The sequence below is a fragment of the Cucurbita moschata genome, unplaced genomic scaffold (assembly GCF_002738365.1).
Source record: "Cucurbita moschata cultivar Rifu unplaced genomic scaffold, Cmos_1.0 Cmo_Scf00008, whole genome shotgun sequence".
Classification (NCBI taxonomy): domain Eukaryota; kingdom Viridiplantae; phylum Streptophyta; class Magnoliopsida; order Cucurbitales; family Cucurbitaceae; genus Cucurbita; species Cucurbita moschata.
The window spans coordinates 485,318-512,621 of record NW_019268524.1 but is presented as its reverse complement, the minus strand read 5'-3'; the positions used below and the strand labels follow the sequence as shown (position 1 = coordinate 512,621).

Genomic DNA, 27,304 nt, shown 5'->3' with positions numbered 1-27,304 from the left:
TTCATTTATTTCCCAAAAGAATTGAACATTTACTTTTAAACCTGTCATATAACTTGCAAAAGTTGATCAATTTCTACCGTTTTAACACTAAATGCAACTCTCTCCATTACAGAAAGGAATGAAAAGGAACACATTTGGTAATAAATACCAAGCAAAAAAGGATCCAACTGATAGATTTTGTCCAATACAATGTGTTTTGACATTTAGTTTTTTAATATTCAATTATTTTCTTAAAGAATTGTGAAGAATGCTACAGTTTAATCAAATTTATAAAGTTTTATGGAAAAAAAATTATAGAGATTAAATTCTCGTGAAAGTAAATTGGTCAAAGGTAAAATAAAAAACAGAAGTAATTGGCTGACGCCGTAACTTCCAGTCTTATCCGGTAGTTTATTCCGAAGCGCGTGGACAAAACATGCGGTAAAAAAACGGAATTTCGGGTTGAAAAAATTTCCGATACAGAGTCGGATCATTTTCATTTTCGTACCGCGCAAGTCCAAGACGAAGAGGGCGATTCGGGAGATCGAGCTCCATGAAACATTTTTCTCCACATCGCAAAGGCGACTCACAAATCTTTGTCCTCTCCTGCGCCGCCGCTCTGTTAACTTAGCCTTTCAATCATTCAACTGCTTCATTTCTCTCCGGCCGACGGATAATCATGGACGTCGATCCTCGTCACTACGACCACATCGTCAGTTCCATTTCCTCTCAATCTCCGATGACGATACTTATCTAACTTCACTGCTTACTTTCTTATTTTTGTTCTGTTTAGTCGCCATTGCTCGATTACTTTCTCTCTTTCTCTTGGTCAATCTGTGAAGTTTTAGTTGGACCCTAGCTGTTCCTCATGTTTTTTTTTCTCTTGATATCGAAAATACATTTTTACTTTCATTTCTGCTTACTTGGGAAAGCTTCTATTATAGTCAATTGGATGCTGGTCTGGGGGAATGATGAGGTTATACTAGTGCCGAACGCTTTAGTAATGTGTTGATAACTTGATTATATGGTGGGAAGTGTGCTATTGAGCTCAGACGGCACAAGGTTGGTTGCTTCTATGTGAGCAGTTTCCATGTCGGGTTTTTTTTGGGTGAAGAATAATATTTAACTTCTAATTCCCCTTTTCCTTGTGCGATCACCCTCTGAAAATTCATTTTAGGTGGATAGGAAAGTGATATTAATATTGGTTACTGCATTGGTTTTCCCCAGTTTGATTCTTGTTAAATCGTTTACCTGTTGTAGATTCTAAGAGTTTCATTCTTTTGACATTTCATGACAGGCTATCAACGACGGTGATGTTCAGAACATTGTTTTGTCGTATCTTGTTCATAATTGTTATAAAGAAACTGCAGAGTCGTTCACTGCCTCTACTGGGCTTAAACAGCAGACTGATTGTGTTGTTGGCATGGAGAAAAGAAAACGTTGGTGAAATTTCCCTCTCTTGCGCAATATAAGTGTACATCCGATTGCCTGATCCCCTCCCATTAACAATTTGAATGATATGGGTTTAGTCGTTTACCTGTTTATAGGTAGACTCTTCTGGTGTGAGCCGTGATGGCTTATTTTAGAAATCTGTAGTAAGGAATAACAATCTATTTCTTCCAATGTCTTAAGTGACCCCTGAGTTTAGGAACAAATTCACTGCAAGACAATTCAGCCTGGATACTGAATTCTCTCAAACAATCTGAATGATATGCATTTAAAAGTAATAATCTTTGAGCTTAATGTTGATTTAAATGTGTTTGTGTACACTAAATCTGCTTTTATATTTCCTCAAAATTTGATCTAATTTTTTTGAATCTGAAGGCAACTTTTTGTGTTTTCAGGAATTTATGATTTTGCAGTAGAAGGGAATGCACTTAAGGCCATTGAGTTAACAGAAGAGGTAGCACATGGTTTACTCGAGAAGAATGAGGGCCTGCATTTTGATCTTTTGAGCCTTCATTTTGTTGAACTTGTTTGTTCTAGAAAATGGTGAGCCTCCCACCATCATTGTTATTTTATACGTTAACCTTAATACTCAGTCCCTGATGGTCAGCGGGGTTGGTCTTATAAGAGCTGATAACTTTTGATACTCATTTTTGTTCGTTTACATGGCAGCACAGAGGCCCTGGAATTTGCTCAGGTCAAGCTTGCCCCTTTTGGCAAGTTGCATAAATATGTGGAAAAACTTGAAGTGCGTAACCCTGACCTAGAATGTCCACCATATTTTCTGTCATTTTATTGTCTTTTTTTTTTTTTTTTCTTTCATTCCTTTGTTCATCAGGCTGAACCAGCTTACACATTTATGTTGAATAGCTCCAAATACTGATTCTTATGTCATTGTAGGATTCCATGGCCCTCCTTGCTTATGAAGAACCAGAGAAGTCTCCAATGTTTCATCTGCTTAGCATGGATTACCGGCAAAGAGTAGCAGAAAATCTAAATCGAGAAATTCTTGGTTTGTTCCATTTTTCTTTTCACGACTTTATTTTACATTTCCCATAATACTATAAGAGAGTTTCTTCCATGCGTACAGATTTTAAATCTGAACTCTATATTTTGTGTGATCAACTCCTTATTCCTGTTGTCTTGGTTGATACCAGCACATGCTAACTTGCCGAGCTATACAGCAATGGAAAGGCTGATAAAGCAGGCGACTGTAGTTAGACAGTCCTTAAGCCAAGAGCTGGGCAAGGTAATCTGCTCATTCTAAATTATATGTGCTGGCTTGTTGAAGCTTTGAATTATTTCTGAAATTTTGAATTGGTTCCTTTTAGGTTATGATGGTCATCCGAAGTCATGAGTATTACTTGCTGCTTGTTTCAATTACTAGATGTTTTATAAAAGATGATTACTCAATACACATCCATGTTAAGAGACATGTTGGTAACTAAACGTTTACATAGTTGTTGATATCTCTGGATTTGCAGGATGGGCCATCACCATTTTCCTTGAGGGATTTTCTGAAAAGCTAATTCAAGGAGTTAACGGTATGGAAGTTTGATCCTCTCTTCATGTGCTTTAGGTGCCATGTAGGCCATAAACAGTCATCTGGGTCCCCTGAGCAAAAGTGCATGCTGTCTCTAATGTATTGTGATTGTACTTGTACATGCTGTCTCTAGTTTTGCTGCGTGCTCTTTTTTACTCTTTATCTTCTTTCATTTTTCAAAGCTTACAATTGTGATGAGATATTGGCTCGCATTGTTGTGTCTCATAGTCACAGTCGGGTTTTGACAAGGAGGAACATGGGAAGAACTCTGCTTTGTTGTGTTTTGCGATGCCATCAAATGGCAGCTTCGTTTATCAGTTTAAGAAAAGCCTTCTGCATCATCAAAGGAGTCGATCGAGTTCTCATTTATTGGACTGTCAAATTTGTAAGTAAGAAAGTGCTGGACCTTTTATTGTAGAAAGCTAGAATTTTAAGAATTTCATTCTTCTAAGATTATGAATGATCCACTGCTCTGAGTTTTAAGTACACACTGGCCGGGACTTCAACTAATTTTCTACTGCTAAAAGCTCGTGTTTGATCCCATCTTAGCACATTAGTTTATATGTGGGAGACATGGTCGCCGTTTGTGCCATGCCGCCCCTTCTGTCATGCAACCGGCTGGAAAATGGCATTTTTTTGAAGCAAGTTAATAGGAGATGTGGTTCGGTTATGCCCGTAGTAGGTACATTTTTTTTTATTTTTTTTCTCTTTTTTTTAATGATGGAATCATGATGGACCTATCTTACGATATCCATAAATGACATGACATAGATAATGAGAAGGTCATGCCACAGTAGAATCTTGATGGATGAATATTCGGGATGTTCTGATGTTATAAACTGAGTCGATGGCATGACCGAGTTAGCTGTGATGACCGATTACACATCAAGACATATGAACCATGCCAATTGAGAACCAAGATAACAAAATGAGAGGAGAGGTCGAGTTGAATGACTTGGCCCAGTGTTAATTCAAGCATTAAAAAAAATTGTTGTTTGAATAATGGAACGTTTTAAAATTAATTTTTGTTAAGAAAAATTATTTTTATTTGACACCAAACAAACATTACATACAATTAAATTTTTATATATATACGCACACAATTGGTCATCCAAATAAAAATAAAATTGGATCCACCAAACGTCTTTGGGAATTGTATTCTGCTTTTCTAAAAATAAAAAAATCGAAAAAAAAATACCACGAAATAATTTAGGTGGAGGATATGTAGAGAGCAGCTTAACGGCTTTCACACGTGTGAGGATCCCTGAAAGTCGCGACAAAATCGGATTAAGAGATAAAATCCGGTTGCCAAAATCCCTATCATCATGGGCCCCACATTCTCTTCGTATGGACGCCACGTCGTCTTATCTATTCAACCTTTGACTAGATCTTATTCTCTGCCTTATTATCCAAAACCCCTCCCCCACCGGAGAAAAAACCAATTAGTCAATTGAATTTTAGTCCTTTGAACAAAGCCTTCAAATTCTAATTCAAAACAATTAATACATGAGGTAAAGATGAAGTTTTGCATTTTAGTCCTTCTTCAAGTTATATTATATTATATAAATACCAACAAACAAATAATTATAGTCTGACTGAAAAAAATCACTAAAATCACTAGAGTGAGACAAGTCAACGATAACTGAACTGTACTTCTTTACTAATTTGAGATTGAACTAAAAAAAAGAGTCCATTTCACGAACAAGACATGAAACTCATTAATTTTATGCAAAATACAAAGAATTAAAACACACTATAAACAAAAAATACACAGAAACCCAAAGAATCATAAGATTCAAGGTAACCCTAATTGAGGGTTTGAAGGGTGGTAGAGAAAGAAGAAGAGAAAAAGAAGAAGTTGGATATTGTTGGGGCTTAGTGTATGAAATTAAGCAAAGGAAGAAGCCAAGTGTATGATTGAGAGACCACCACAGCGTCCAATTGGTGCCACGATCCCACCGATTCGTCATCCCCAGGTAGTGGACTTCCCGCATATCTGCCCACGTCTCTCCCTCCCCTTTTCTATATATATATTCACTTCTCGCCCAAACCTCTTAGACCATTATTTGCGTTATTCTATGTCTTTCATATGTCTCACCTTCAACAATAACAACAATGGAAACAAAGCCCAGAAAACCCACCACCAACGTCGCTCAAGCCAGCTCCCGCAAGGGCTGCATGAGAGGCAAAGGCGGACCCGACAACGCCTCATGCACATTCAAAGGCGTCCGCCAGCGGACTTGGGGCAAATGGGTCGCTGAAATTCGCGAGCCCAATCGCGGCGCTCGTCTCTGGCTCGGCACGTTCGACACCGCCCATGAAGCTGCCGTGGCTTACGATGCTGCCGCTCGTAAGCTCTACGGGTCTGATGCTAAGCTCAACCTCCCTCAAACTGCGTCAGAGCCTCAACAGTCTGCGCCCACCGCTGCAATGCCGTCGCCCTCTCCACCGGTGGCGGAGATGGACCCAATCGGAGGGCTGTGGGGAAGTGAGGATGTGAATTTTGATGAGTCGATATGGAGAGAGGCGGTGATGTCTTTGGATTTTCCTATGATTGGTGATGATGAAGGGTTTTATTTCGATGGGGTGGGAGGCCGGGACGCTATGCAGTGGTGCATGTGATGCGATTCAATGTTATACGTAGATAATCATATGTGTGTGTAAAAATATATATATATATACACCTTGCTTTTTATAAATAATTATATATAAACACATGCAGTGTTTGAGTGCGTGTGTATACATATAATTAAAACATTGGGTTAGTGATTATTAGGTTATTGTGGGCATGTATGTATGTATGTATGTATGTATACATATTACTCTAGAGATGATTAAAAAAAAAAAAAAAAAAAAAAAAACCTTGTTCCTAGGTTTTGATTTAGCTGTTTTTATCCGAAGGGTTATTTTTGGTTGTTATTAAGGTGCATGCATATGAAATAAAATTGAAAGGCTTTTAATGTGTCCGTAAATTTAGGGTATTGTTCTATTCAATGCTGAGTTGAAATTGTTATTAATTCACGCGTAGGCTACCAAATGTCAATTGGTTTGGTGAGTTCATACATTATAGGTTGATTATTTGTTGGCTGTTTTGTTATATGATACGTGGCTTGTGTTGATGTTGGATTTGTAGGACAAAGAGGATAGATATTGTGAGAGACAGCTAAATCCCACCCGAGTTGGATATTGTTGAGCTCTGCTGATGCTGCTGCTTTTAATGGTGGTTCGAGTTGCGTTACATTTTTTGGTATCGTGGTTTGTTTCAAGAGATGTGTTGTGTTATATTTTGAGTCCTTACATGTGTGCGATACCCAAGATATCCTAAGAAAGTCCCACGTCTTTTGGGGAAGTCTAAAGCAAAGCCATGAAAGCTTATGCTCAAAGTGGACACTATCATATCATTTGTGGAGAGTCGTTTGTGGAGAGTCGTGTTCATCTAACAACTAGAATGGCATGCCGGAATGTCTCCCATCAACAATTCCTGCTGAGTTTGATTTCATCCTGTTATGTCATGTGGTTGGAGAGAGGGAAAGGTGCGAAGGCGAGTCAGTATGCTAATGCCTCATCCTCAAATCAAAATGAATGAAAGGAACTCTCCTCAAATCAAAATGAATGAAAGGAACTCCTGTGATTCTGAATGAACCTTTCTTGGTGGAAGAAAAGGAATAGCGATGGATTCCTATGGAGCATCCAGGAAGAAGAAGATTAAATCAAACGACAAATTCTTATCTCGAAGTTACGGGGCTATTTTGCCGAGTTCCTTAGAGAGAGTTGTCTCGTGCCCCTAGGTATTCGGCAAGGTATAGTTTGTTTGATTTTGACCTATCTATAACCAGACTCAATCGTTGCAGTACTTTCGAATCAAGATCTCATTCTTTTCTTTGTCTTTCAAGGCAGCAACTTATTCAATAAATGAATAGGTACTTCTTCTCGCTTGCAATCGCTATGATTTTGAGTAGATATTGCCCGCTCTAGACTTTAAGACGCGTCGGCTAGGGAAAAATTTATTCTCTCTAGGCTTTAGAGTTTGATTTCATCCTATTTTGTTATGTGGTCGGAGAACTTATGCAATAAATGAATAGGTATCTCTTTTTGCGTGCAATCGCCATGATTTTGAGCAAATATTGTCATCTCTAGATTTTAAGACGCGTCGGCTAGAGAAAAGTTTCTTCACTCTTATAAAAAGCGTTTGATTCTTAGGTAGAATGTGGATATCAAATTGATTGTATAAGGATAAAGATGTTTTGCAATCAGGATAAGGATGTTTGGTTACCACATTGATTAGAGTCTAATGAACGTAATTATAGCATTTACTTGTAATTAATTTACCATAAATTAAGGTGGTCCAATCCTCCTGGGCTCTGGGCCGAAACTTTCAATGACAGAGACCACCAGAACTGGGCCCAAAAATCAATGTCATCCAAAGTGGCGGCCCATGTACTGTTATTTTATTCATTAAAAAAAGGGGCTTTTGCAGCTATTATATAAAAAGATCAATGGCGCTTAAAGATTTGATTTTTGTTTTTTTTTTTTTGGACATACCCAACAAGTGCAAGAAGGAAGAATTGGAGCAGAAAATTGAGATTAAAGGGAGGCCGCTCCTTCCTAATTAAAAGGGCAAAAGAAAGCAATCAAATTTAGGATATAAAACAATGTGATTAGTGAAAGGGATTTTTGAATGTACTTTTCAATGAAATATGCGAAGGGAAGGAGGAGGAGAAAGGCAATGATGTTCCTGTAAACGAGGAACACGAGTTTGGTAATGCCCATATTAAGGGCTGCCCTTGAGACAACGTGGAAGCCGGCGTAGCCAAATTGCAAGGCCAACATGGCGCCATGCAGTTGAAGCTTCAAGCTTCTCGGGAATTGAGCACCAGGTTGTTGTACTCCAAGAAGAAGGGCCTGAGCTTCCATCGGCCATTGTTGTTATGATTATTAAGAGATTTAGAAGGAAGAAAAGAGGGTTGTTGTTGGGTGTATTGTTGTGAAGAGATTGGAGGTATAAATATAGAATTGGAAGGGGAAAAGGGAGATGAAAGTGGAAAAGACTGTCATGTCAACTACTCATTTTTCAATTGTCTTCAAATTTTAAAATTTTAAAGTTAAAAACAGAGCTTTCCACGTTCCACCCATTTGAAATCTCACAATCAACTATCTTACCAGGAATCAACTATCTTACTAGGAATGTTTTGTTCCCTCTCTAACCGATGGTTGGGATCTCGCAATTGGAACATTGTGATTTCCTACATTGGTCAGTGAATGGAACAAAACATCATTTATAAGGGTGTAAAAACCTTCCTCTAACGACGCGTTTTAAAGCCTTGAGGAGAAGCCGAAAAGAAAAAGTCCAAAGAGGACAATATTTGCTAGCGGTGAATCTGAGTCGTTACAAATAATATCAGAACCAGACACCGGATGATTTGCCAGCTTTCTCGTTGTTCCCCGAAGGGGTAAACACAAGGCAATGTGCCAGTAAGGATATTGGGCCCCAAAGAGGGTGGATTTGGGAGCAGTCTCATATCGATTGGAGGAATGAAAAGTGCCAGTGAGGACGCTGGGCCCCGAAAGGGGTGGATTGCGATGTCCCACATTGGTTGGGAGAGGGGAAGCCTGAAAGAAAAAGCCCAAAGAAGACAATATCTACTAGCGGTGGATCTGAGTCGTTACAAACATAGTTTATTGTTAATTGCGCAAAACTTAGGAAACAAAATGAGTTGCAAAGAGAAGCTTCATCCCTACTCCATAATTTTTTTTTTTTTTGGCCGGATCTTTGAAGCTTCATTTCGTTGCCTGTTTTTTAGTTTTCACTGGCTTGCTCATAAACCCACTTGGGATTATTTTGTAGCTTTTGTTTGGAAGACGTGGGATATTATAAACTAATTATCCATCGCATTCTCTTTAGTATAGTTATTACATGTTTAGGAATTGTACGATAAAATCTGTCCCTTTCTTGTTCTAAATGAACAAACTTCGGCCCGAAAGAACTTGGGAAGGAGAAAGATTCATTTCTTTGTTGTTTGAGAAAAAAAGTATCATAGCGGCCCATTTCTCATACCATCAATGAGCTCAAAGAGGCCTATTTCTCATCATTTCATGAATGTCAGTGTGAGCGGCCCAGTTAGCTGAAGCTCGACATCTAATTAATCAACAAACCATGAAAAGCAAAGTTCAATGGCAGCACCCGAGAGTAACTACGGAACAGTGAGGTTCAATAATTGGTGGGTTATTTGTTGGATGGGCGTTGGGTGAATTATTGGACAAAACAGAAAGCCTAAGCTTAGGGGACAAGCGGCGGAATGACAACAAACTGTGCCTCAATACACTACAGCTAATTCACAATTCACAAGCAGGAAACACACCGCAACTGCCGCCGCTTTTGACTCCACAACCCACAAACCCCCCCAACACTTCACATTTGATTCTTCTTCTTCTTCTTCTTCTTTTGTTTTATTTTTCACGTGCTCTAATATCAGCTTATTAATTAGCACGTGCACAACACACAGTGTCGCAGGCAGCAGAGTTCAGAAACAAGCATTTAAACACCAATCCCCATCACTTTCTGTGTCACCTCACGTACAAATTTTTCGAAATACAAATAATAATATTTTAATTTCCTAATTATTATAACCCCTCCAAAAATAAATTTAATTTAATTATTATTATTTTTTTTTTGGAGAGGGTGACCCAATACGTAAGCTAACTGGCCCTGTTTGGTTCTCCCCCGGCAACCCTGGCCGATAAAACTGCGTAAAGCAACTTCGAGTTCCACACCCACAAAATTTGAACTCTTCTCTCTCCCTATTTATTATTTCTTTTCCCTTTTTATAGCGCCGCTTCAGCCGCACAAACAGCACTCAAATCCAAAACATTCTCCTTTTTCTACTTTATATAACTATTTTCTTAATTATTCAACTAATTAAGATATATATTAAAAAGTCGATCATATTCAAATAGAATTACCTTAGTTGGGTATACATTCCAATGTCTTAATGTCTTAATCCAACACATTATAGAATCGAGGATTTGTTATTATGAATTGAACGCAATCATCTCGAACACATTGTTTATGTTCTTGAGGAAGGGAAATTTTGCATACCGGGGGTGAACGTGTTGATCGGGATAGGATATAGTGAAGACTCCACGAATGACGCCGATGGGTTAACTCTCCCGAAGCTGTTGGACGCTCCGATCACCAGATCCAAGCCTTGCCCGTCGTCATCCCCGCCGTGACTATATGAACTCTCACCACCGGTGCTTAAATTCTGGCTGGATTCAGGACCGTGGTCGTAGAGAATGCCTTTGAACATATGGCCACCAATGTTCACAGCTGTTTGATATGCTAATTGCTCTTCTACATTGTCAATGGCACTGACTTTGACACAGCGGAAAACAGCTGGGGAGTTGAATTCAGCTGGAAAATGTGCAAGTTCTAACCCTAATTCACAACCAAAAAAATGGTTTCCCATTGTCATTACATCTGCACATTAAAAGTTAACCTATGATATCAAATTGAGAGTAATGACCTGAGGTGACCGCGGCAGGGGGAATAGAAGGTTGAGTTTCTCGATGGCGTTTGGGAGTGGTTTGATCGAATTGATCTGGTCGAAATTGTTGTTGTTGTCGTTGTTGTTGTCGTTCTCGACGCTTGGCAGCCGGAACCCAAGTACTCTTAACATGGGTTTGACAGTGAAACCCTCGGCTCTTACAACAAGTCCGACATCTCAAATGGGTACAATCTTTCTTAGCTTGATTCCCACAATCTTGGCAATTAATCCCACCTCCACCGCCGCCAGTAGCAGCTCCTTGTCTCATCATGGTAAACTCATGATCAGAGGCGTTGATCATCAAGTTCATCCTACTCGGCCCCACTCCAAAGGAAATGTAATTCTCCACCGCTTGATGCTGCTGCCCATATTGTGGCCATATCTCCAACCCCTTGGAGTAGATCTCCTCGTTGTTTCTATTATTGTACAAAAACAATTGCTGCTCTCTTCCTCTTTGTTCTTGATCATCCTCTTGTTTACCACCTAAATATAACAACCCCGTCATAATTTCACCAACCCAATGTTCCTTACCGTCTCAAATTCCGGCCATATATATACAAAAGGGCCTGCAAATTTTCTAGGGTTTTTGGTTAAATTGTAGAAAAAAAAAAAAAAACTAGGGCAAAAGTGAAAGATAAGGAAGAAAGATAAAGAGGGTACCGATTTAATTTGTTGGGTATGCAATAATGGAGTGGAATTTGGAAGGTGGCCTGCAAAACGCCGTCGTGTTAAGTACTGAGATCGATCGCTCTGATCATTTAAGACAACTAAAACAAAACTCTCTCTGTCTCTCTTTGTGTTGGGTTTTTAGAGAGAGGGAGAGAGAGAGGGGGGGGAGGGATTTAATGTGTCGCTACGCAGTTCACTACTGTAGAAATATTCAGTTCAATGAATCCTGTCGACTGTTGATGATTCAAGAATTTCTGCATGGAGAACGGACGGTGGAGGATTGTCCACGTATCAACATCAGCTTTAACCGACCGTCCTTGTTGCGGAAAACCCGCAGATACTTTTCCATCCCATAATTAACATTGTCTTTTTAACCAACTCCTCCAAATAAATAGTACGCGCCTTGTTTTATTCTTTTAATCTTTGGGTGAATTGTTGTCCACGTCAGCAAGGATCGTCAACGTGGAATTCTGTAATTCCAGATCCACAAAACCTAGGTAACTGTAAAAATGTGGTCTACTCTATTTGGAAGAAGAAACCCAGAAAAATTAAGCGTTTGTATTTGATTTTAAAGCTATGTTTGGTGGATTTGTTTCTTGAATTATATGTTATTGAAATAAAACAAAATAATAGGCATAGTTTTAGAGGTTTATTTATTTATTATTATATTTCCATTTTGGGAGGCACATAAAAGATGTTTTGTTGGGGATTAATTAATGATTAAGCGGCGCAACTTGGACATGTGACTTTCAAACCAAGCAATTGCGTATCGATGGAGATTAGTTGGTCAAATCTAACGGGAAGTTTTTGCAAAATTCCCGGGTAATAAGCGCGTCCTGTTTTTTTTCATTTTTTTTTTTCATAATAATTGTATTATCTAATTAATTAAAAAGATAAATAAATAAATAATGGTGTTTAGGGGGGAAAAAGGGGATACAATAACATAAATGAGATGGATTTGCTTCTTAAGGCCCAATTATTAATTTCCGGCCCAATTATTAATTTCCGGCCCAATTAATTCGTGGGCTTATTCCCATGAGTAATGAGCCCGATTCTTGTCATGGCCCAGAGGCCCATCCTAATTTATTTATAAAATTTTGGCGGTTAAGGGCCTGTCGGTAATCTAAAAAAAGGCGGCTTAATTAAAATACTACAACTCAGAAAAACACGAAATATGCGATGAAAAAAGAAATAAAAATCTCCGGTAAAGATTCATTCGTGTGAATCGGATCCATGGAATCTCCGGCTGAAATGGAGGCACAAAAGAACGACGGCGGGCGGAGACCACCGGTTATTTCGCCGGCGTTGGAGGCAATGCTAAGGAAATTCCACGCGGGGTATTTTCGGATCGGAATGTCTATAAGCGGGCAAGCACTGATATGGGCAATGCTGGCGGAAGAGAACCACGGTCCGATTCATCGAACGGTTCTCCTTGTTCTGTGGTCCCTCGCTTTCTTTATTCTTTTTCTTCTCTCTTTTCTTTACCTCTTGAGATGCGTCTTTCACTTCCCGTTGGTTCAGTGCGAATTTTTTCATCATGTTGGGGTTAATTACCTATTTGCCCCCTGGATTTCCTGGTTCCTTTTGCTCCAGTCCATGCCCTTTCTGGACACACCAAACTTTGTCTACATGGTTCGTATTTCAGTTCATTAATTATTATTATTATTATTATAAAAATACATTTCTTAAACAATTAAATTATAAGGTAATCCAAAATTTGTTAATTAAATAATTTTATTCATATTCTCCACAGATTCTGTGGTGCGCTTTTGCAATCCCAGTTGTGATTCTGGACGTGAAAATCTACGGGCAGTGGTTCACCGAAGGAAGGCGGTTCCTATGCATCGTTGCGAATCCGACAAGCCAGCTGTCGGTAATCGGAAATTTGGTGGGCGCGCAGGCGGCGGCCAAACTGGGATGGAAAGAGAGCGCCCTGTGCTTTTTTTCACTGGGCATCGTTCATTACTTGGTGTTGTTCGTGACACTTTATCAACGATTCTCCGGCGCGAATCGGCTGCCGTCCATGCTCCGGCCGGTGTTCTTTCTTCACATAGCAGCGCCAAGCGTGGCGAGCGTGGCATGGGAATCAATAAACGGGGGTTTTGATATGACGTCAAAAATGCTATTTTTTCTGTCACTGTTTATATTCATGGCACTAGCTTGTAGACCTTTTCTATTCAGGAGAGCAATGAAGAGATTCAATATAGCGTGGTGGGCCTTCTCCTTTCCACTATCTGCGCTTGCTCTTGCCTCCGTTGAATACCATCGCCACATCCAAACTCTCCCTGCCAAGCTTCTAATGCTTCTTCTTCTTGCCCTTTCGGTTCTCGTCGCCCTCCTCCTCTTCCTCATTACCTTGCTTAACTCCGACGTGCTCTCATTGGACGACGACACCCTTTACAATCTCCCCAGCAACCATTTGGATTCATCTCTTAAAAGAACCCCAACCTCCAACAGCATCAACTGAATCTGAGCCAAAAACCCATCAAACAAATATCCTAATCAGAGTATAGAGAAACCAAATTGAGATTATTGAGTACATTTAGTAGAACATTTATTTATTATAGTCAAATATTGTGCAACTATTTAATATTTTATATAATGTTTTATGATAGTACTATTATTACTTTCTTTTTTTTTGGGCGTGAAATTCAAGAAGGGAGGGTTTTGATTGGACGTGAAAGACGTTTTTATTTATTTGAAATGACATTACTTCGGAGTTCAACAACGTTAAAGGCATTGGCCTACTACTCGTGTTACAGCGGAGGTAGCTTAGGTTACCTTGGGTGTGTGTTTGTTCACGGATTTCAACGAACAGAGAGGTAGATTGGATGAAATTATTAAGAACATGTTTGAACTTGAAGCAATGTTTTTTAGAGAGACGGAAAGTAATGGTCCCGACTCCCCATACGAAGTAAACAAAGACATTACGATGTTTATCGTAAAACCTGGAATCACTTTCACCCAATTGGACCCATTCTTTCCATTTCCGGCAATGCCCAATTCATTTCCTCTTCCTCTTCTTCCTCTTATTGCGATCAATCCTCTCCTGATTTCAAAACCCTAAGCGATTGTTACATCCATGGCGCGAGGGAAGATCCAGATCAAGCGAATCGAGAATCCTACCAACAGGCAGGTCACCTACTCGAAGCGACGCAACGGCCTCTTCAAAAAGGCCAACGAGCTCACCGTGCTCTGCGATGCCAGAGTCTCCATTATCATGTTCTCGAGTACCGGAAAACTCCATGAGTATATCAGCCCTTCCACCTCGTAAGTATCTCTCTCTCAAACCCTAATTCCTTCCTTTTCCTTCAATTCATTTCGATCCTTCCAGGACCAAGGAGCTTTTCGATCACTACCAGAAGACTTTAGGCGTCGATCTATGGATCTCTCACTTCCAGGTCTCTGATTTCCCCTTCTTTTTCCAATCTCATGATTCGTGTATACGCCTTATTAATTTTGCTCTGTGTAGAGAATGCAAGAGAATCTGAAGAAGCTCAAAGATGTGAATCGAAATCTCCGCAGACAAATTAGGTATTAATCTACATTTTTTCGGAACAGATTTGGTTTTATTTGATGATCTGAATCAATTAATAGGCAGAGGATGGGGGAATATATGAATGATCTGAGCTTTGAAGAGCTGCGTTGTTTAGAGCAGGATATGGATAATGCTGTGAGGATCATTAGGGAACGCAAGGTTGGATAGACTAAATTGAATGCTTTAAAATGCATAGTTATGAGAAAAGAAATGATTTGAAACTCTGTTGAACAGTACCGGGTGATATCAAACCAGATTGAAACGCACAAGAAGAAGGTAAATTGGAATGAACTGGAGTCCTTTTTAGAAACAATGCCTTGTTTTATTCTCTACTTGTTGGTATGCAGTTGAAGAGTGTTGGAGAAATTCACAAGACTCTTCTCCAGGAGTTTGTAAGTTTGTAATCCTTATCTTCTAAGAACTTCATCTAATTTAATGTTATGTTGAAGATTTGTTTACGTGATTTGGTATAGGACATTGCAACAGGGGAAGAACCACACTATGGGTTGGTAGACGATGAAGGAGTAGGAGGGGACTACGATTCAATGATGAGATACTCAGGCGGCGGAGGCCCTCGCATTTTTGCACTACGGCTCCACCCCAACCATCCTAATATGCACCACGCCCACCCTTCGGATCTCACTACTTATCCGCTGCTTGAGTAGTCCAATTCCATATGTTAAGGCATTAGCCTTTTCATTTTCTTTGCTTTTGGCTCATAATTTGTGGAACCAATCACTGTGTTTCAGTAGTGGCTGCACAAACTCATGACAACAACCCATGTGGGTTAGCTATCTAAGTCTTCTTTTCCCCCTTTTTCTCTTTCGTTTTTGGCTCGATTCAGCGTTTAAGTGGCACGTTTTTGTTGTTCACTGAAGAAAATGGGATTAAATGGTTTAGTTTTGTTCCTACTGAGTTCATGATGAAGTGATAAGTGAGGCAGGGTTAATGCCATCAACTTCTTATCTTCTTATCCCTACGAATGATAATGAATTTATAAATAAAGAATACAAATCCAAAAGTAAAATGATAAGCTCATACTTAAGGTAGATAAAGTCATACTATTATGGAAGTCTGTGATTCTTAATATAACTAATTTTTTAGATTTCATAAATTTTGAATGCAATTGTAACCCCAGGATACGATTTGTTAATATTAATGACATAATTTTAAGAATAATGTGTATATTCTTAAATGAAATGGACTAATACCTTTCCGAGATGGTCTCGAGGCATAGTCCTTATAATCTCGGTTCAATCAAAATTTGATGCTATTTTTACTTAGTCGGGTAAGAATAGTTGACATTAGCCGTCATTGTTTTTTTTTTCAATTTTACATAAGATTAGGCCCATGCATACAAAATTGGTGTTTTTTTTTTTTTTTTTCTCTTCTCTAAAAACATAGAGATTAACCTAGAACAAAGTATTTAAAAAAAAAAATCGAGTGTACTTATGAAGAATGGGTAAAAAATCAAAATCCATGTTGAGGTTAATTTTGGTAAAAAAAAAAAAAAAAGAGTTTCTATCCTTAGAGATATGCTGGAACTAGGGGGTGGGACCAGATATGCGCAGAGGATCGGACGACGGGCAAACAAAGTTGAGAAAACCTCAAGAAGGCAGCAGGTGACGGTCACAGAAAAGAAGGAAGTTCGCACTTCGCACGTGTCGTGTTTGCATCGGGAGTTCACAGAAATTCCATGCTATCACTACCGATTTGCCTCGCCGCGTTTGGAGAAACGCCGCTTTCCTTTCTCCCCAAATTTCCTTCTCTAGGGTTTCTCTTAAACCCGCCCGACGCCATATCCTTCGTCTTCCTTCTCTCAACCCTTCTCCTGCACAACTTCGCTGCTACAGTTAGTGCCAACATTACACTCCTTCTAAACGGGGACTGGTAAGGAATTATTGCATCACGGAGATGGGAGCACTTGCCCCTATCGCGCCTTGGAGCCCTGAAGATGATATTCTGCTCAAGAACGCCGTCGAGGTAAACTTCTCTCCCTTCTTGTCTCAACTGCGGAGTTAAATCTCTTACGGCTGTTGTATATCGAGTACCGTTTTGCTCCTTACTGTTGAACGTTTATTTTCCTTCTCGTATACTCTGTGTGCGTGTGTGTGTGTGTGTGTGTGAAACCGTACTGTTCTTGTTGCGGCAAATCTGTGTAAAACTGCGGGGCATTCTCCTTGACAGTATGGTCACTATCACGCCAAGTTAAGATATGTTACTGTTGAAAGTTAAATTAAGATGTGTTTGAACTTTCATTTTTAATAACTAGAAAGAATTTAATTACCTTATCTGTCTGAAGTTTTAATTCGACAATGGTTATTTAAGTATGGAACATAGGTCTATTATTTTAAAGCACTCTAAAGGAATCATATATTTTATGTTTTTCATTGTCTCGAGGCAAGGATGTAAAGGATGTAAAGGATGTAAAAGAGAAAACAGTTAAGGATTTGATTCTTGCACATTGATACATAAGTGGAGAGCCCTCTTCTTCTTCTTGAGCCACAGTTTAGTAGACCATTATGTGCTTCAGTTATTTTGGAATGCAATTTTATGCCCATTTGGCGTCAAGAGAACTAGTGTGCTGATGCTTTTTGAGATACATTTTAATTTTTTAATCTTCCAGGCGGGTGCTTCCTTGGAGGCCCTTGCCAAAGGTGCTGTGCAGTTTTCTCGAAGATTCACAGTAAGAGAATTGCAAGAACGATGGCATTCTTTACTTTATGATCCAATTGTATCTGAAGATGCATCTATGTCCATGATTGATGTTGAGCGTTCTTCTTCCATTCTTCCATCAAAGTTCAACAAGTTTGGGAATTCAAAAGAAAATAAATGTATTGGTGGGAAGAGGAAATCTGGGAGTGTGCGCCATTGCTATTATGCTTTGCGTAAAAGAATTTGCAATGAACCCTTTAATCCTATGGGCCCGAGTTATCTTGTTGGTGATAGTGACTATGTCACTGAAGAGCCTATGTCAGGGAATTGTATCCCTCCAACATCAGATGATTTTGGTCTTCAGAGCTCAGAGCTGGGCATCTTGCCCTGTAATTTTTCCCAAAATGCGATGAATAATGACGATACTGAGCACACTTTTCATTCTGGATGTCAACATACTGTTGAGCATTTTCCTCAGAACCTGGATAATGGACATGAGGGAATTTCTCACATTATGGTAGATAATCTGCCTTTTGCCAATGAATCTCATGCTAAGGAATTGGCTCCATCAGCTAGCTTTCCAGTCCATAACCTCTTTGAAAATGATTTGGAGGCGGGACCTTCTACGTTTGGGCAACTGAGCACTGATCAGAGAGTGATGGGCTCTGAACCAGAAGACAACGATGTCTTCAATTCTCCTGTTTCTGATTCTGGTGCATCTTTTCATAATGTCGAGTACTCATCTCCTCTTCCTGGCATGCCAATATGGAGAAATGCTTTGTCAGCCTTGCCAATTGATGTTGGCTTTGCAGATAAGGATGTGCCTACAGGAGACTCTTTTGAACTCCCTGATGATGATGGGAACAACAACATTCAAAATGCAAGATTAGCGGGCTATGAGGCTCACTCTAACTCAAAGTTGAAGATTGAAGTGCAGCATGATCATTTGAAAAGTCCAAATGCCACTGCTGAAGGTTGTTATTTAGTGGAACCGTCCAATTCTCTTTTGAACACGAGCAATGAGGATGAGCTGTTTTTCATGGATGTTGATGGGTTGTCGCTTTTGTTGAGTTCACCAAATGAAGTCAATCACGATCAAACAGGCAATGCAATTAATTCAGAACCAGTGTTACCAACGGATACAATGTTAGATCCCCCCTCTGCATGTTCTGGAGAGTTGTATGAAAAGGGATCCCACTGTAGCGATGGACATTTGGATTGTAGTTCAGAAGCTCATCCATCACCATCTACATCTTTGAACGGTCAATGTCCTGGAAAAATTGATGAACCTCTTTTCTGTACTTTGAACACAGAAGACCCAGAAATCCCTAGCAATGACGATGTTTTTCTACCTCCATTGTCAACAATTGCTACTATGGGATACCATTTTAATGATTGCATGGGTCCTACTTTTTCATCTATTAGTGATTTCTCTTGTAAAGAAAACTCTGGTGAAATGACTCAAAACCTTGTGCAAAGGGAGAGGAAGAATCATGATGGACAACCTCGTGTTTCAACCATATCAATGGGATTGCATTGTTTGGCTGAAAGAGGTGAAAAACATCTGATTAGTGGAGCTGGTGTTAATTTAAAATTATCCCATAGCAACTCCATACACGTGCCATCTGCAAATAAAACCAGCTCCATAAATGTAAATGACGATACCATCCTACCTGTCACTCTCATGGAAGAGAACAATGAAATTTCCCTGGTAAATCATCTTGGCCAGAATTTTAATACTCATTTAGAGAAGTCTGGCTTTGATTCTGACAATGTTAGAAGATATCCATTAAGTGCTACTTGTGGCATTTCAGGAACCAAATACATCGACTTCAGTGAAAGATCATCGTTTATCACGAGAAGTGGGTGTTCAAGGTGTTTTTGGTGTAGAACAAGATGGAATGTATTCGACATCTGATCATGAAGAGTTATTTATTGATAGTGAAGATGATTTACCTCATTTTTCAGATATTGAGGCTATGGTAAGATTTTTATGATAAATAGTGAGTGTAAGATGGTTCGGTATCTATGGCTCGATAAGTCTGTTATAATATCTTTAATTTATTTCTTTCAGATACTTGATATGGACTTGGATCCAGAAGATCAAGATCTGTATCCAAGTGAAGAAGGTAACGTATAGATGTTTATTAGTTTTTAAATTGTTAATTTTCATCAACGTAATTTCTGTTTAAATCAGTTTTTAAATATGTTGCTGTCTTGCTAACTACATATCCTATTTTCCTTATCGTGTGAGGATGAACTAACAATAGATTATTATTTACCTCTGTGTTGGCGTGTGTTATGTTTAATTTGCTTTCATGGGACTTTAGAAGGTTTGATATCATAGTATAGGTTTGAAACACTTTTGTTTTAAATCATTTATATTAGAAAGTTGAAATCAAAGTGATCCTTAGTTCTTTTTCTGGTTTAAAGTTTTCCAAATTGAAATCTTTAGATTTTGCACAGTTCGAGTGTGAATTACGTATTGAAATCATGATATTTTAATTTTTCATTCGCATGTTATAATCAAAGTGTACATGCTATTTCTGAACATTTTTAGTAAACGTCTAGAGAAAAGTTCAATTGCATTAGTCCTAATTCTTTTCTCATCTGGATTAAAATAAAATAAGTCAAATAATTTCTTGTACTTTCATGATTCTTAATTGGTTGGTGCTCTGCCATCAATGGAGTGCATCATTGAGCTGTTTCAGTTATCGGCTCTTAAATGCTTGGTAAGAAATGAATTTAGAAATGTATAGTATACACATGCTTGAATTAAAATTTATGGAAGCGGGCAATGTATTCTTTGCTATACCAAGTTTGCTGTCTGAGATTCAGTATAATGTGTGAACTAACTAATTTTCGGTAGAGGGGCTGTCACATGCTAGTTTCTTTGTTATTTTATGGGTGGTTTGGATTGAGAGGAACCATAGGACTTTTAGAGACGTGGACCAATCTTGCGACAAGGTTTGGGAGATGGTTAGGTTTAATGCCTTCCGATGGGTGTCAATTACTAGGCCTTTTCGTAATCACGGTCTTGGCTTGATTTTCTTGGAAAAGGGGTCCACTTTTTAGCTTTTACTGGAAATTGATATTCTCTGTACAATCCTGCTTCCTATATATTCCAAACTTGGTATATGTAAGAAGTAAAAGTTCCATGTTTAGTATTGCTTTTGAATCTCAAACTATAGCTGGCTTTTGACAGCTGGTAATTATTCTTAATGCATTCAACCTTGCTGTTTATCTTGTCAGCCGTAGTGTGTACAAGTCCCTGCATATTCGTTTCACATTACTATACCATTCTGTTGGAGATCTTACACGTTGTTGAGATCCAACTTTAGCTTTTCTTTATTCATAAATTATCAGTTCTTTCTCCCTTGAATAACATTGTATATTTTCTATTATCCTTTTTGTATGTAAATGCTTACATCATATTTTCAATATTCTTTTGGTCAAAATAATATGCCAGCAATATTCTTATGTTCTTGTTTATCTGTAGTCTTAAAATATCAACATATAGACACCAGGAAGAGAATCATCAGACTGGAGCAAGGGATTAATGCTTGTATGCAAAGATCTATTGCCTCTCATGGGGCATTAGCAGTTCTGTGTGGCCAACATTCGAAGCATTACATTAAGAAATCAGAGGTACTTTATTGATTTATATTTTGAAGTAAGCCAATTTATCGATGATCACTGAGCTCTTGTTTGAGGTAGTTTATGAGGTCTTCTGATGACTTCAGTTGCATCAAATTAAGATGTTTGTTTGTCATCGTCCAGGACATTGATAAGTGTATTGAGTATTAGATTGGTTTCCTTTGGCATTTTGTACTCTTTTGACTTCCCTTCCCTGTGCTTCATTTTCCTGCTTCCCTTACTTGCCTGAACCTTTCAATTCCCTACTAAATGATTATCTTAAAGTCCTAGGTGGACATATTCACTGATAAGGATGTAGTTGAGTTCATTATGATAGCTTCGATGGTGATGTAGATTGTTAAGCCACTAGTTAAATTCACTGAAGCAACCAAAGAACGCACTGCCGAGTGGATTTGTTCTAAAGGAAAATAATCTGGCTTGGCTTATTAAGCATCATTTATATGCAGGTTCTATTGGGTAGAGCAACTGCAGAATTCATTGTAGACATTGACTTGGGAAGTGAGGGAAGCGGTAACAAAATATCTCGACGGCAGGTAGAGTTGATTCAATCTTTTTTTCCAAATTGTATCCATATCGAGAATGTGGTTGTGAGAGTTTTGTCTACCTTTTTAGCTGGGTACAAATATTCTCTTGTTATATTTATCTTCTGTTCATATAGTGTGTCCTTATGGAGATGGATGAATCTTGATTATTCTCTTTTCAGGCAATTATAAAAATAGATCAGGATGGACTTTTCTCCCTGAAGAATCTTGGCAAGTGCTCAATCTCCATAAATAACAAGGATGTGGCCCCTGGTCACTGCCTGCGACTTAATTCTGGTTGCTTGATTGAGGTATGTTTCTCTTGTTACTAGAACGGAACAATGCTTAATGTTTCTGGTTAGTTTTTCTGGAAGATGATCCCCATCTCTTCATTTGCTTCCCCTCTGGAATTGATCACTTTAATATTACTGACAATGTTCAGGAGTGTGCCTTGTAAGATTTACTGGTGGCAAGAAGTATTGTTGTTGTTGTTCCGTGATTTTCTTTGGCTCCCGCATCTTTTATTTTATGATTGACATTATTAACATGACCTTACGTACATAAGAAAAACACGTACACTTTCGCATGGATTACTTATTGAAACCTAGACATTGTGCTTAAAATTATGTTTAGAAGATACAGCAGTTTCATATTTTATCTGTTAATTACTATTCTTCAGGGGCTGTAGCCTTAGAATGGTTGGAACTCTGGATTTTTGGACGTGATCATGTTGCATTGTACGTCTATGCTCAAGAATTTGAATGTTTTACCGTTTTCATCTGTGTGAGCATTTGCAGATTAGGGGAATGGCATTTATATTTGAGTCAAACCCAGTTCGTATGAAGCAGTATGTAGATAACGTAGGCAAGACATCTCACAAACAGGAGTATCAATCATAATGATAGATGGCAACGTAGCTGGCATGGACTGTTGTACAGTCGGAAGGTGCTCATGTTTCTGCACTTTCTTCTGGTTCTTTAGGTATGCTGTGTTAAGTTGTTATCTAGCATGCGATTAGAAATGTAAATTCTAGTAGTTTCAGTAATTCCAGTAGTTATTTCGTATATTGCTTTGTGATTCAACGTTTTACTTCTCAATGAGGTTTCATTGGATTGCTAAAGATGGGAAACAATAGCAACAACACGTTTGTGGAAAGATTATTTCGAGAAGTAACATCAGCGAGGAGTTGTCCAACCAAATTGCGAAGATATAGGTAAATTTGTACTCGTTATCTACCCAACCCAGCCACGCATTCTGGTTACTTGCTGAGACATCCAAGTGGGTTTTAGGCATCCCACAAGTTTCTTCACCATATGATGCTTCCCATCTTTGCACTCTGGAGCCCCACCAACTGAAGTTGCTATCTTTTTGGGATATAGCTTCAGGTCAAAATGAAGGTAATGATCCCTGAAATCGAATCTGGGCTCCTTGCTCTGCCCATCCCTAGTAACCAGCTTGGCCAATTCCATACCTATCTAGAAAGTGTAACAATTTGACTTGGGTCGAAAGGGATACCCTCGAAGGAGGTCTTTTCTGCTGTGCTAGCATTAACTCTTACATTATTTAACAATATCGTGTATATATGGAACTTACAATTACAAGAAATTGATCATAACCTTTGCTGACAAGTTGTGTGAGCTCTGTTGATAATCTTCAATGCAATCTATTGCGAATATCTTGTAATAAAAGACCTTGCCTTCTCAAAATGTGCCTCTAACCCATTGAACAGCCTTGGTGATGTATTTGTAGAGGGAGTTGAGGTAGCAACATTTGACAGCCAATTTAATCTAGAAGCGTAGTCAGAGTGAAGGATATCTGACAAATTCAATACAAAAGAAACTGTAGGTTCGGACAATCTAATCACGATTTCAACTCAGGACAGCTACAAAACGAGGCAGTGGCTGATGTCTGATGTCTGATGTCTGATGTGTTGGATTGGAGAGACTCACCGACCTGTCCAAACTGATAAAAGCCTTATCCACATCTGATTCTGAACTGAAATCGTGAATTTATTGCAATACTTTGTTGTTGTCGAGAAAGGGGATGAATCTTCTTGGTACCTGCGCTGTCTCGATTTTCTGCTCTTCCAAGTTGGTAGCCACTTATTTTGATTTGTCACTCTTACTACTGACATTTTATCAATTAATTTATATCTCTATATGTAAGAAATTATTGAATGAATAGAAGATAGATATAAGTTGTTGGAATATATTATAATTGTGGTTAGGGTGACGGTTCTCGATCCTTAGAGTGGGTCCTCCTGGAGTTTGTAGGCAGATCTAAACGATCTTGTCTGGACAAAGAGATGAATGGCCATGTAATAATAGTGCTGTCTCCATGAATTATTATCTCCAACTCTAAGGCTTGCGTTCATAATTCTGTCTATAATTTCTGTAATTGTTCTTCCAAGTTCCCAACTTTCTTCAACCATTCTTAGTAATACAATAAAGATGAATTCAGGGGCTATTAAAATCTATATCGATCAAATTTTAAGCTCGACAATCTCAAATTTGAGTCATGTATCTAAAATCACATCTGTCCAAACTCAAACTTCATCCTAAATACCTCTATAAATTACTAGGGTTTTAAAACGCGTGTTTTAGAGAGAATTTTCCACACCCTTATAAGCAAATCTCCGATCGATATGTGATGTCACAATCTAGGCCCAGTGTCCTCACTAATGCACTGTTCGGTGTCTAGTTCTGATATCATTTGTATGTCCTTACTAACACACTATTCGGTGTCTGGTTTGGACTGATATGTATCACTATTAACTTCAAGTTTTAAAATGCGTCTTCCAGTAAGAGATTTCTACACCTTTATAAAAAAAATGTTTTGTTCCCCTCTCCAACCGACGTGAGATTCACTAATTTTGTTAGACTCTATTTAAAAATTGTATATCGGTTAATACGAGTTTTACCTCTTGCAACTCAAATCTATCCAACCCCAAACTTCATCCGGACCATCTCTACCACTGACACTCAAAAGTCAAAACAAATTGACACGATTGTAATGGTCCTTGCAAGTGTAATAAAAGTGAGAATGGTGAATGGATATGAAAGTTGAAGATGGCAATGGGGGAGAGATAGCAGCAGCCTTGCTTGCATTATGGGTTACCATACCCCTCCTTGCCTTCTGTCTTTACTTTCAGTTTACACTTCCCTTTCAGTTTCCAGTGCCCCTTCCTTCTCTCTCCCCCCACCAATTTCATCAAACCTCTATCTAGCTACGCATTTCCACCCTTTTGATTATTGTTGCTGTTCTACTTTTACAACAATCTCATACATTTGCTCTGCATTTCCTTCAGATTTAGGATCTTACCCTCTTGTCTATCCTATAAAAGATCACATAAACTTAGTTCACAAGGACTCATAGCAATCAAATGAGTAGCATTTTTGAAACCTAAAAGATCATTATTTATAACTATATGTTTGGTTAACTAATGATGAAATGAGTTGAATTATAGGTTTGTTGATATGGTAGCGTGGTGGGAAGATGTTGATAAGGGTTTGGCACAAAGGATGTAGATGGAGCATTAATGGTCATTCATTGTGTGACATTTATTCATTCTTTTCATTTTATTTTCCAGGGTATCATAACTATTCAATTTATTGCACCCAATAGCAACCCCGCATCCCTACATGCTTTATTCTCCACGATACGAAACCCTACATTAGTGGGAGAGAGGAGGGGAAGCTCGAAAGTGGAAGCATAGAGAGAACAATATCTGCTAGCGGACGTGTTATAGAATTTTGAGGAGGAAGCTCGAAAGTAAAAGTTTAAAGAGGACAATATCTACTAGTAGTGGGCTTGAGGAACGAACAATAAAGGTGTGGAAACCTCTTCATAACAACTGTTTTAAAATCTTGAAGAGAAGTTTCGAACAATATCTACTAGCAGTGAGATTGAAGAACGAACATGAAAACTTCTCCCTAACAAAACCATTTTAAAACTGGGAGGCGGGTAAATACAGCGGTGTATTTATGATATCACTTGATAACGGTCATATGAACTCAAGACCATCCTCACATGAACATACTTAAACTTGTTCAAAAGAAAATGCGAAAGGTTTAAAGGCCACCAGGATGGCCGTGGTGGTCCCGGGCGGCAGGGCGCGTGGAAAGCACTTCCCGGCAAAAGCGGTTTTGAGGATTTTAAATAAATAGATTCGGTAGGTATGGGGAGCTTAAAAATCCCATCTTTTTTTCATATGGGCTTTCCAGTTAAGGTATGGTATTTCATCCACTTTTTTCCAACTTCAACTCATTTTTATTTAAATAAATTCTCTAATTTTAATATTTTGTCTTCTTTCATAATTTTTTCATTATTTTATTTTACTAAAATTCTCTCAATTTTTAAATTTTTATATTTATATTTTAAACTATAATTAAATGACTTTTATCCAATAATTATTTTTATTTAAAAAAAAAAAACTATTTTTATTTTAAAAAAAAAACTATTTTTATTAAGTGCATTTATAACCGTACACCCTTCGCCCGGTTCCCCCTTAGTTTCAGAAAGTTTCGGAGATGAAGATTCAGTGCGACGTCTGCAACAAAGACGAGGCGCTGCTTTTCTGCACCGCCGACGACGCCGCCCTCTGCTCCACCTGCGACCACCGCGTCCACCACGCCAACGTCCTCGCCTCCAAGCACCTCCGCTTCCCCCTCCTCCACCCCAACAACAACAATTTCCCACTCTGCGACATCTGCCAGGTCCCTCCTCTGTTTCTCTTCTTCCATTTTCATAGCTTCTAGAACCTCTCGATTCATGATTTCCAATTTGCAGGAGAGACGAGCGTTCCTATTCTGTCAGCAGGACCGGGCGATTCTTTGCAAAGACTGCGACTTTCCAATCCATTCGGTGAATGAGCTTACCCAGAAGCACGATCGGTTCCTTCTCACCGGCGTGAAGCTCTCTTGTGAGTCTGCCGGGAATGTGCCGTCGTCTTCCTCTATGTCCGAGAAGATGGCTAATGCTTCTTCTGCCCCTGTTTCGAATTCGCCTTCAATTGCGGAGAGTTCGACTTCTAACGCCCAGACGGTGGGTGCGTCCACCGATGGGTGTGAGGCGATGAATGGTGTGGAGTATTTTATTGACGCGATTTCTGGGTGGCATTTTGATGACTTTCTTGATTCTTCCTCTACCGATGCTCCTCCTTTTGGTTTCTGTAAGGTCTGCAACTCTGCATTTATGGAAGTTTTTTCTGTTCTTTTAATTGGGGCGGTGGATCTGAAAATTTGACTTAATTTGAATTAATTAACCCAGCTGCAGAGCGATGAGGTTGATGGTGATTGGGTTTTTCAATTTGTTGATGATTTAGTTGAATTAGAAACGAGCGGGGATTCTTTCTCGTCGGAGGATTGGGGAATTAGGAGCCCAGAGGAGGAGGCTGCCGTACCTCTGTTTTGTTCAGAGATTGAGATGGAGGAAAGGAAGAAAGGTAGAACCTTGAAGGAGAAAACCAGAGGAGGAGGTGGTGGTGGTGGCGGTGACGGTGGGATTTCGGTGCCGGAGGTTGATCTCCGGCCGAGAAGATTCAGATCCTCTTGATTTGCGTTTTGAGGTCGTGATTTTGTGTATACGTACATACATTTTGAATGTTGCGGCCAACTCCAAAATCAGAAGTGCATGGTTTCCTTTTTTTGGCTAAATTCTAAAAGAATATATCCATTAATTTTGTCATGTCTTTTTTAAATAATTCTATTCTTTAATTTAATCTTTCTTACCCATTTTAAATTAAAAATATATT

General features: G+C 38.9%; 7 protein-coding genes across 18 annotated transcripts; 6 read left to right on the top strand and 1 right to left on the bottom strand.

The window, feature by feature from the left end:
- Positions 1-483: 483 nt before the first annotated feature.
- LOC111445791 (glucose-induced degradation protein 8 homolog) lies at positions 484-26,827 on the top strand. Of its 3 annotated transcripts, XM_023084270.1 has the most exons (9): positions 484-691; positions 1,277-1,418; positions 1,824-1,971; positions 2,098-2,173; positions 2,326-2,437; positions 2,583-2,674; positions 2,910-2,969; positions 17,462-17,469; positions 26,817-26,827. In XM_023084270.1, the coding sequence occupies exons 1-7, from the start codon at positions 659-661 to the stop codon at positions 2,952-2,954; spliced, it is 648 nt and encodes a 215-aa protein (XP_022940038.1). In that variant the 5' UTR covers positions 484-658; the 3' UTR covers positions 2,955-2,969; positions 17,462-17,469; positions 26,817-26,827. The 3 variants fall into 3 exon arrangements, with proteins under 3 accessions (XP_022940038.1, XP_022940037.1, XP_022940039.1); XM_023084269.1 differs by lacking the exons at positions 17,462-17,469; positions 26,817-26,827 and having other exon boundaries at positions 2,910-3,291; XM_023084271.1 differs by lacking the exons at positions 17,462-17,469; positions 26,817-26,827 and having other exon boundaries at positions 524-691; positions 1,277-1,422; positions 2,910-3,291.
- Positions 5,018-5,635, top strand: LOC111445792 (dehydration-responsive element-binding protein 2D-like). Its single transcript, XM_023084273.1, has one exon. The coding sequence runs from the start codon at positions 5,084-5,086 to the stop codon at positions 5,588-5,590; it is 507 nt and encodes a 168-aa protein (XP_022940041.1). The 5' UTR covers positions 5,018-5,083; the 3' UTR covers positions 5,591-5,635.
- Positions 9,912-11,335, bottom strand: LOC111445787 (protein SHI RELATED SEQUENCE 1-like). 3 transcript variants are annotated; one of them, XM_023084260.1, is made up of 3 exons: positions 11,173-11,335; positions 10,492-11,089; positions 9,912-10,403 (listed from the first exon to the last, which is right to left on the bottom strand). In XM_023084260.1, exons 2-3 carry the CDS (start codon positions 11,015-11,017, stop codon positions 10,033-10,035), a joined length of 897 nt encoding a protein of 298 aa, XP_022940028.1. In that variant the 5' UTR covers positions 11,018-11,089; positions 11,173-11,335; the 3' UTR covers positions 9,912-10,032. The 3 variants fall into 3 exon arrangements, with proteins under 3 accessions (XP_022940028.1, XP_022940027.1, XP_022940029.1); XM_023084259.1 differs by having other exon boundaries at positions 10,492-11,078; XM_023084261.1 differs by having other exon boundaries at positions 10,492-10,995.
- On the top strand, positions 12,415-13,657 carry LOC111446214 (S-type anion channel SLAH1-like). The gene is made up of 2 exons (XM_023084933.1): positions 12,415-12,813; positions 12,935-13,657. Exons 1-2 carry the CDS (start codon positions 12,415-12,417, stop codon positions 13,646-13,648), a joined length of 1,113 nt encoding a protein of 370 aa, XP_022940701.1. The 3' UTR covers positions 13,649-13,657.
- LOC111445790 (floral homeotic protein DEFICIENS-like) lies at positions 14,133-15,673 on the top strand. Its single transcript, XM_023084268.1, has 7 exons — positions 14,133-14,451; positions 14,516-14,582; positions 14,654-14,715; positions 14,779-14,878; positions 14,954-14,995; positions 15,067-15,111; positions 15,193-15,673. Exons 1-7 carry the CDS (start codon positions 14,264-14,266, stop codon positions 15,382-15,384), a joined length of 696 nt encoding a protein of 231 aa, XP_022940036.1. The 5' UTR covers positions 14,133-14,263; the 3' UTR covers positions 15,385-15,673.
- On the top strand, positions 16,276-23,894 carry LOC111445785. Of its 6 annotated transcripts, none has more exons than XR_002710915.1 (9): positions 16,276-16,702; positions 17,346-19,085; positions 19,189-19,356; positions 19,449-19,503; positions 20,874-21,022; positions 21,478-21,564; positions 21,735-21,863; positions 22,350-22,533; positions 23,282-23,894. XR_002710915.1 is itself a non-coding variant. In XM_023084258.1 (8 exons), exons 1-8 carry the CDS (start codon positions 16,634-16,636, stop codon positions 22,449-22,451), a joined length of 2,499 nt encoding a protein of 832 aa, XP_022940026.1. In that variant the 5' UTR covers positions 16,276-16,633; the 3' UTR covers positions 22,452-23,235. The 6 variants fall into 6 exon arrangements, 1 of the variants encoding a protein (XP_022940026.1); XR_002710914.1 differs by having other exon boundaries at positions 22,350-22,765; XR_002710912.1 differs by lacking the exon at positions 23,282-23,894 and adding an exon at positions 22,674-23,235.
- On the top strand, positions 26,051-27,237 carry LOC111445789 (B-box zinc finger protein 21-like). 3 transcript variants are annotated; one of them, XM_023084267.1, is made up of 3 exons: positions 26,051-26,267; positions 26,341-26,722; positions 26,876-27,237. In XM_023084267.1, exons 1-3 carry the CDS (start codon positions 26,082-26,084, stop codon positions 27,103-27,105), a joined length of 798 nt encoding a protein of 265 aa, XP_022940035.1. In that variant the 5' UTR covers positions 26,051-26,081; the 3' UTR covers positions 27,106-27,237. The 3 variants fall into 3 exon arrangements, with proteins under 3 accessions (XP_022940035.1, XP_022940034.1, XP_022940033.1); XM_023084266.1 differs by having other exon boundaries at positions 26,341-26,727; positions 26,827-27,237; XM_023084265.1 differs by having other exon boundaries at positions 26,341-26,727; positions 26,821-27,237.
- Positions 27,238-27,304: the final 67 nt, after the last annotated feature.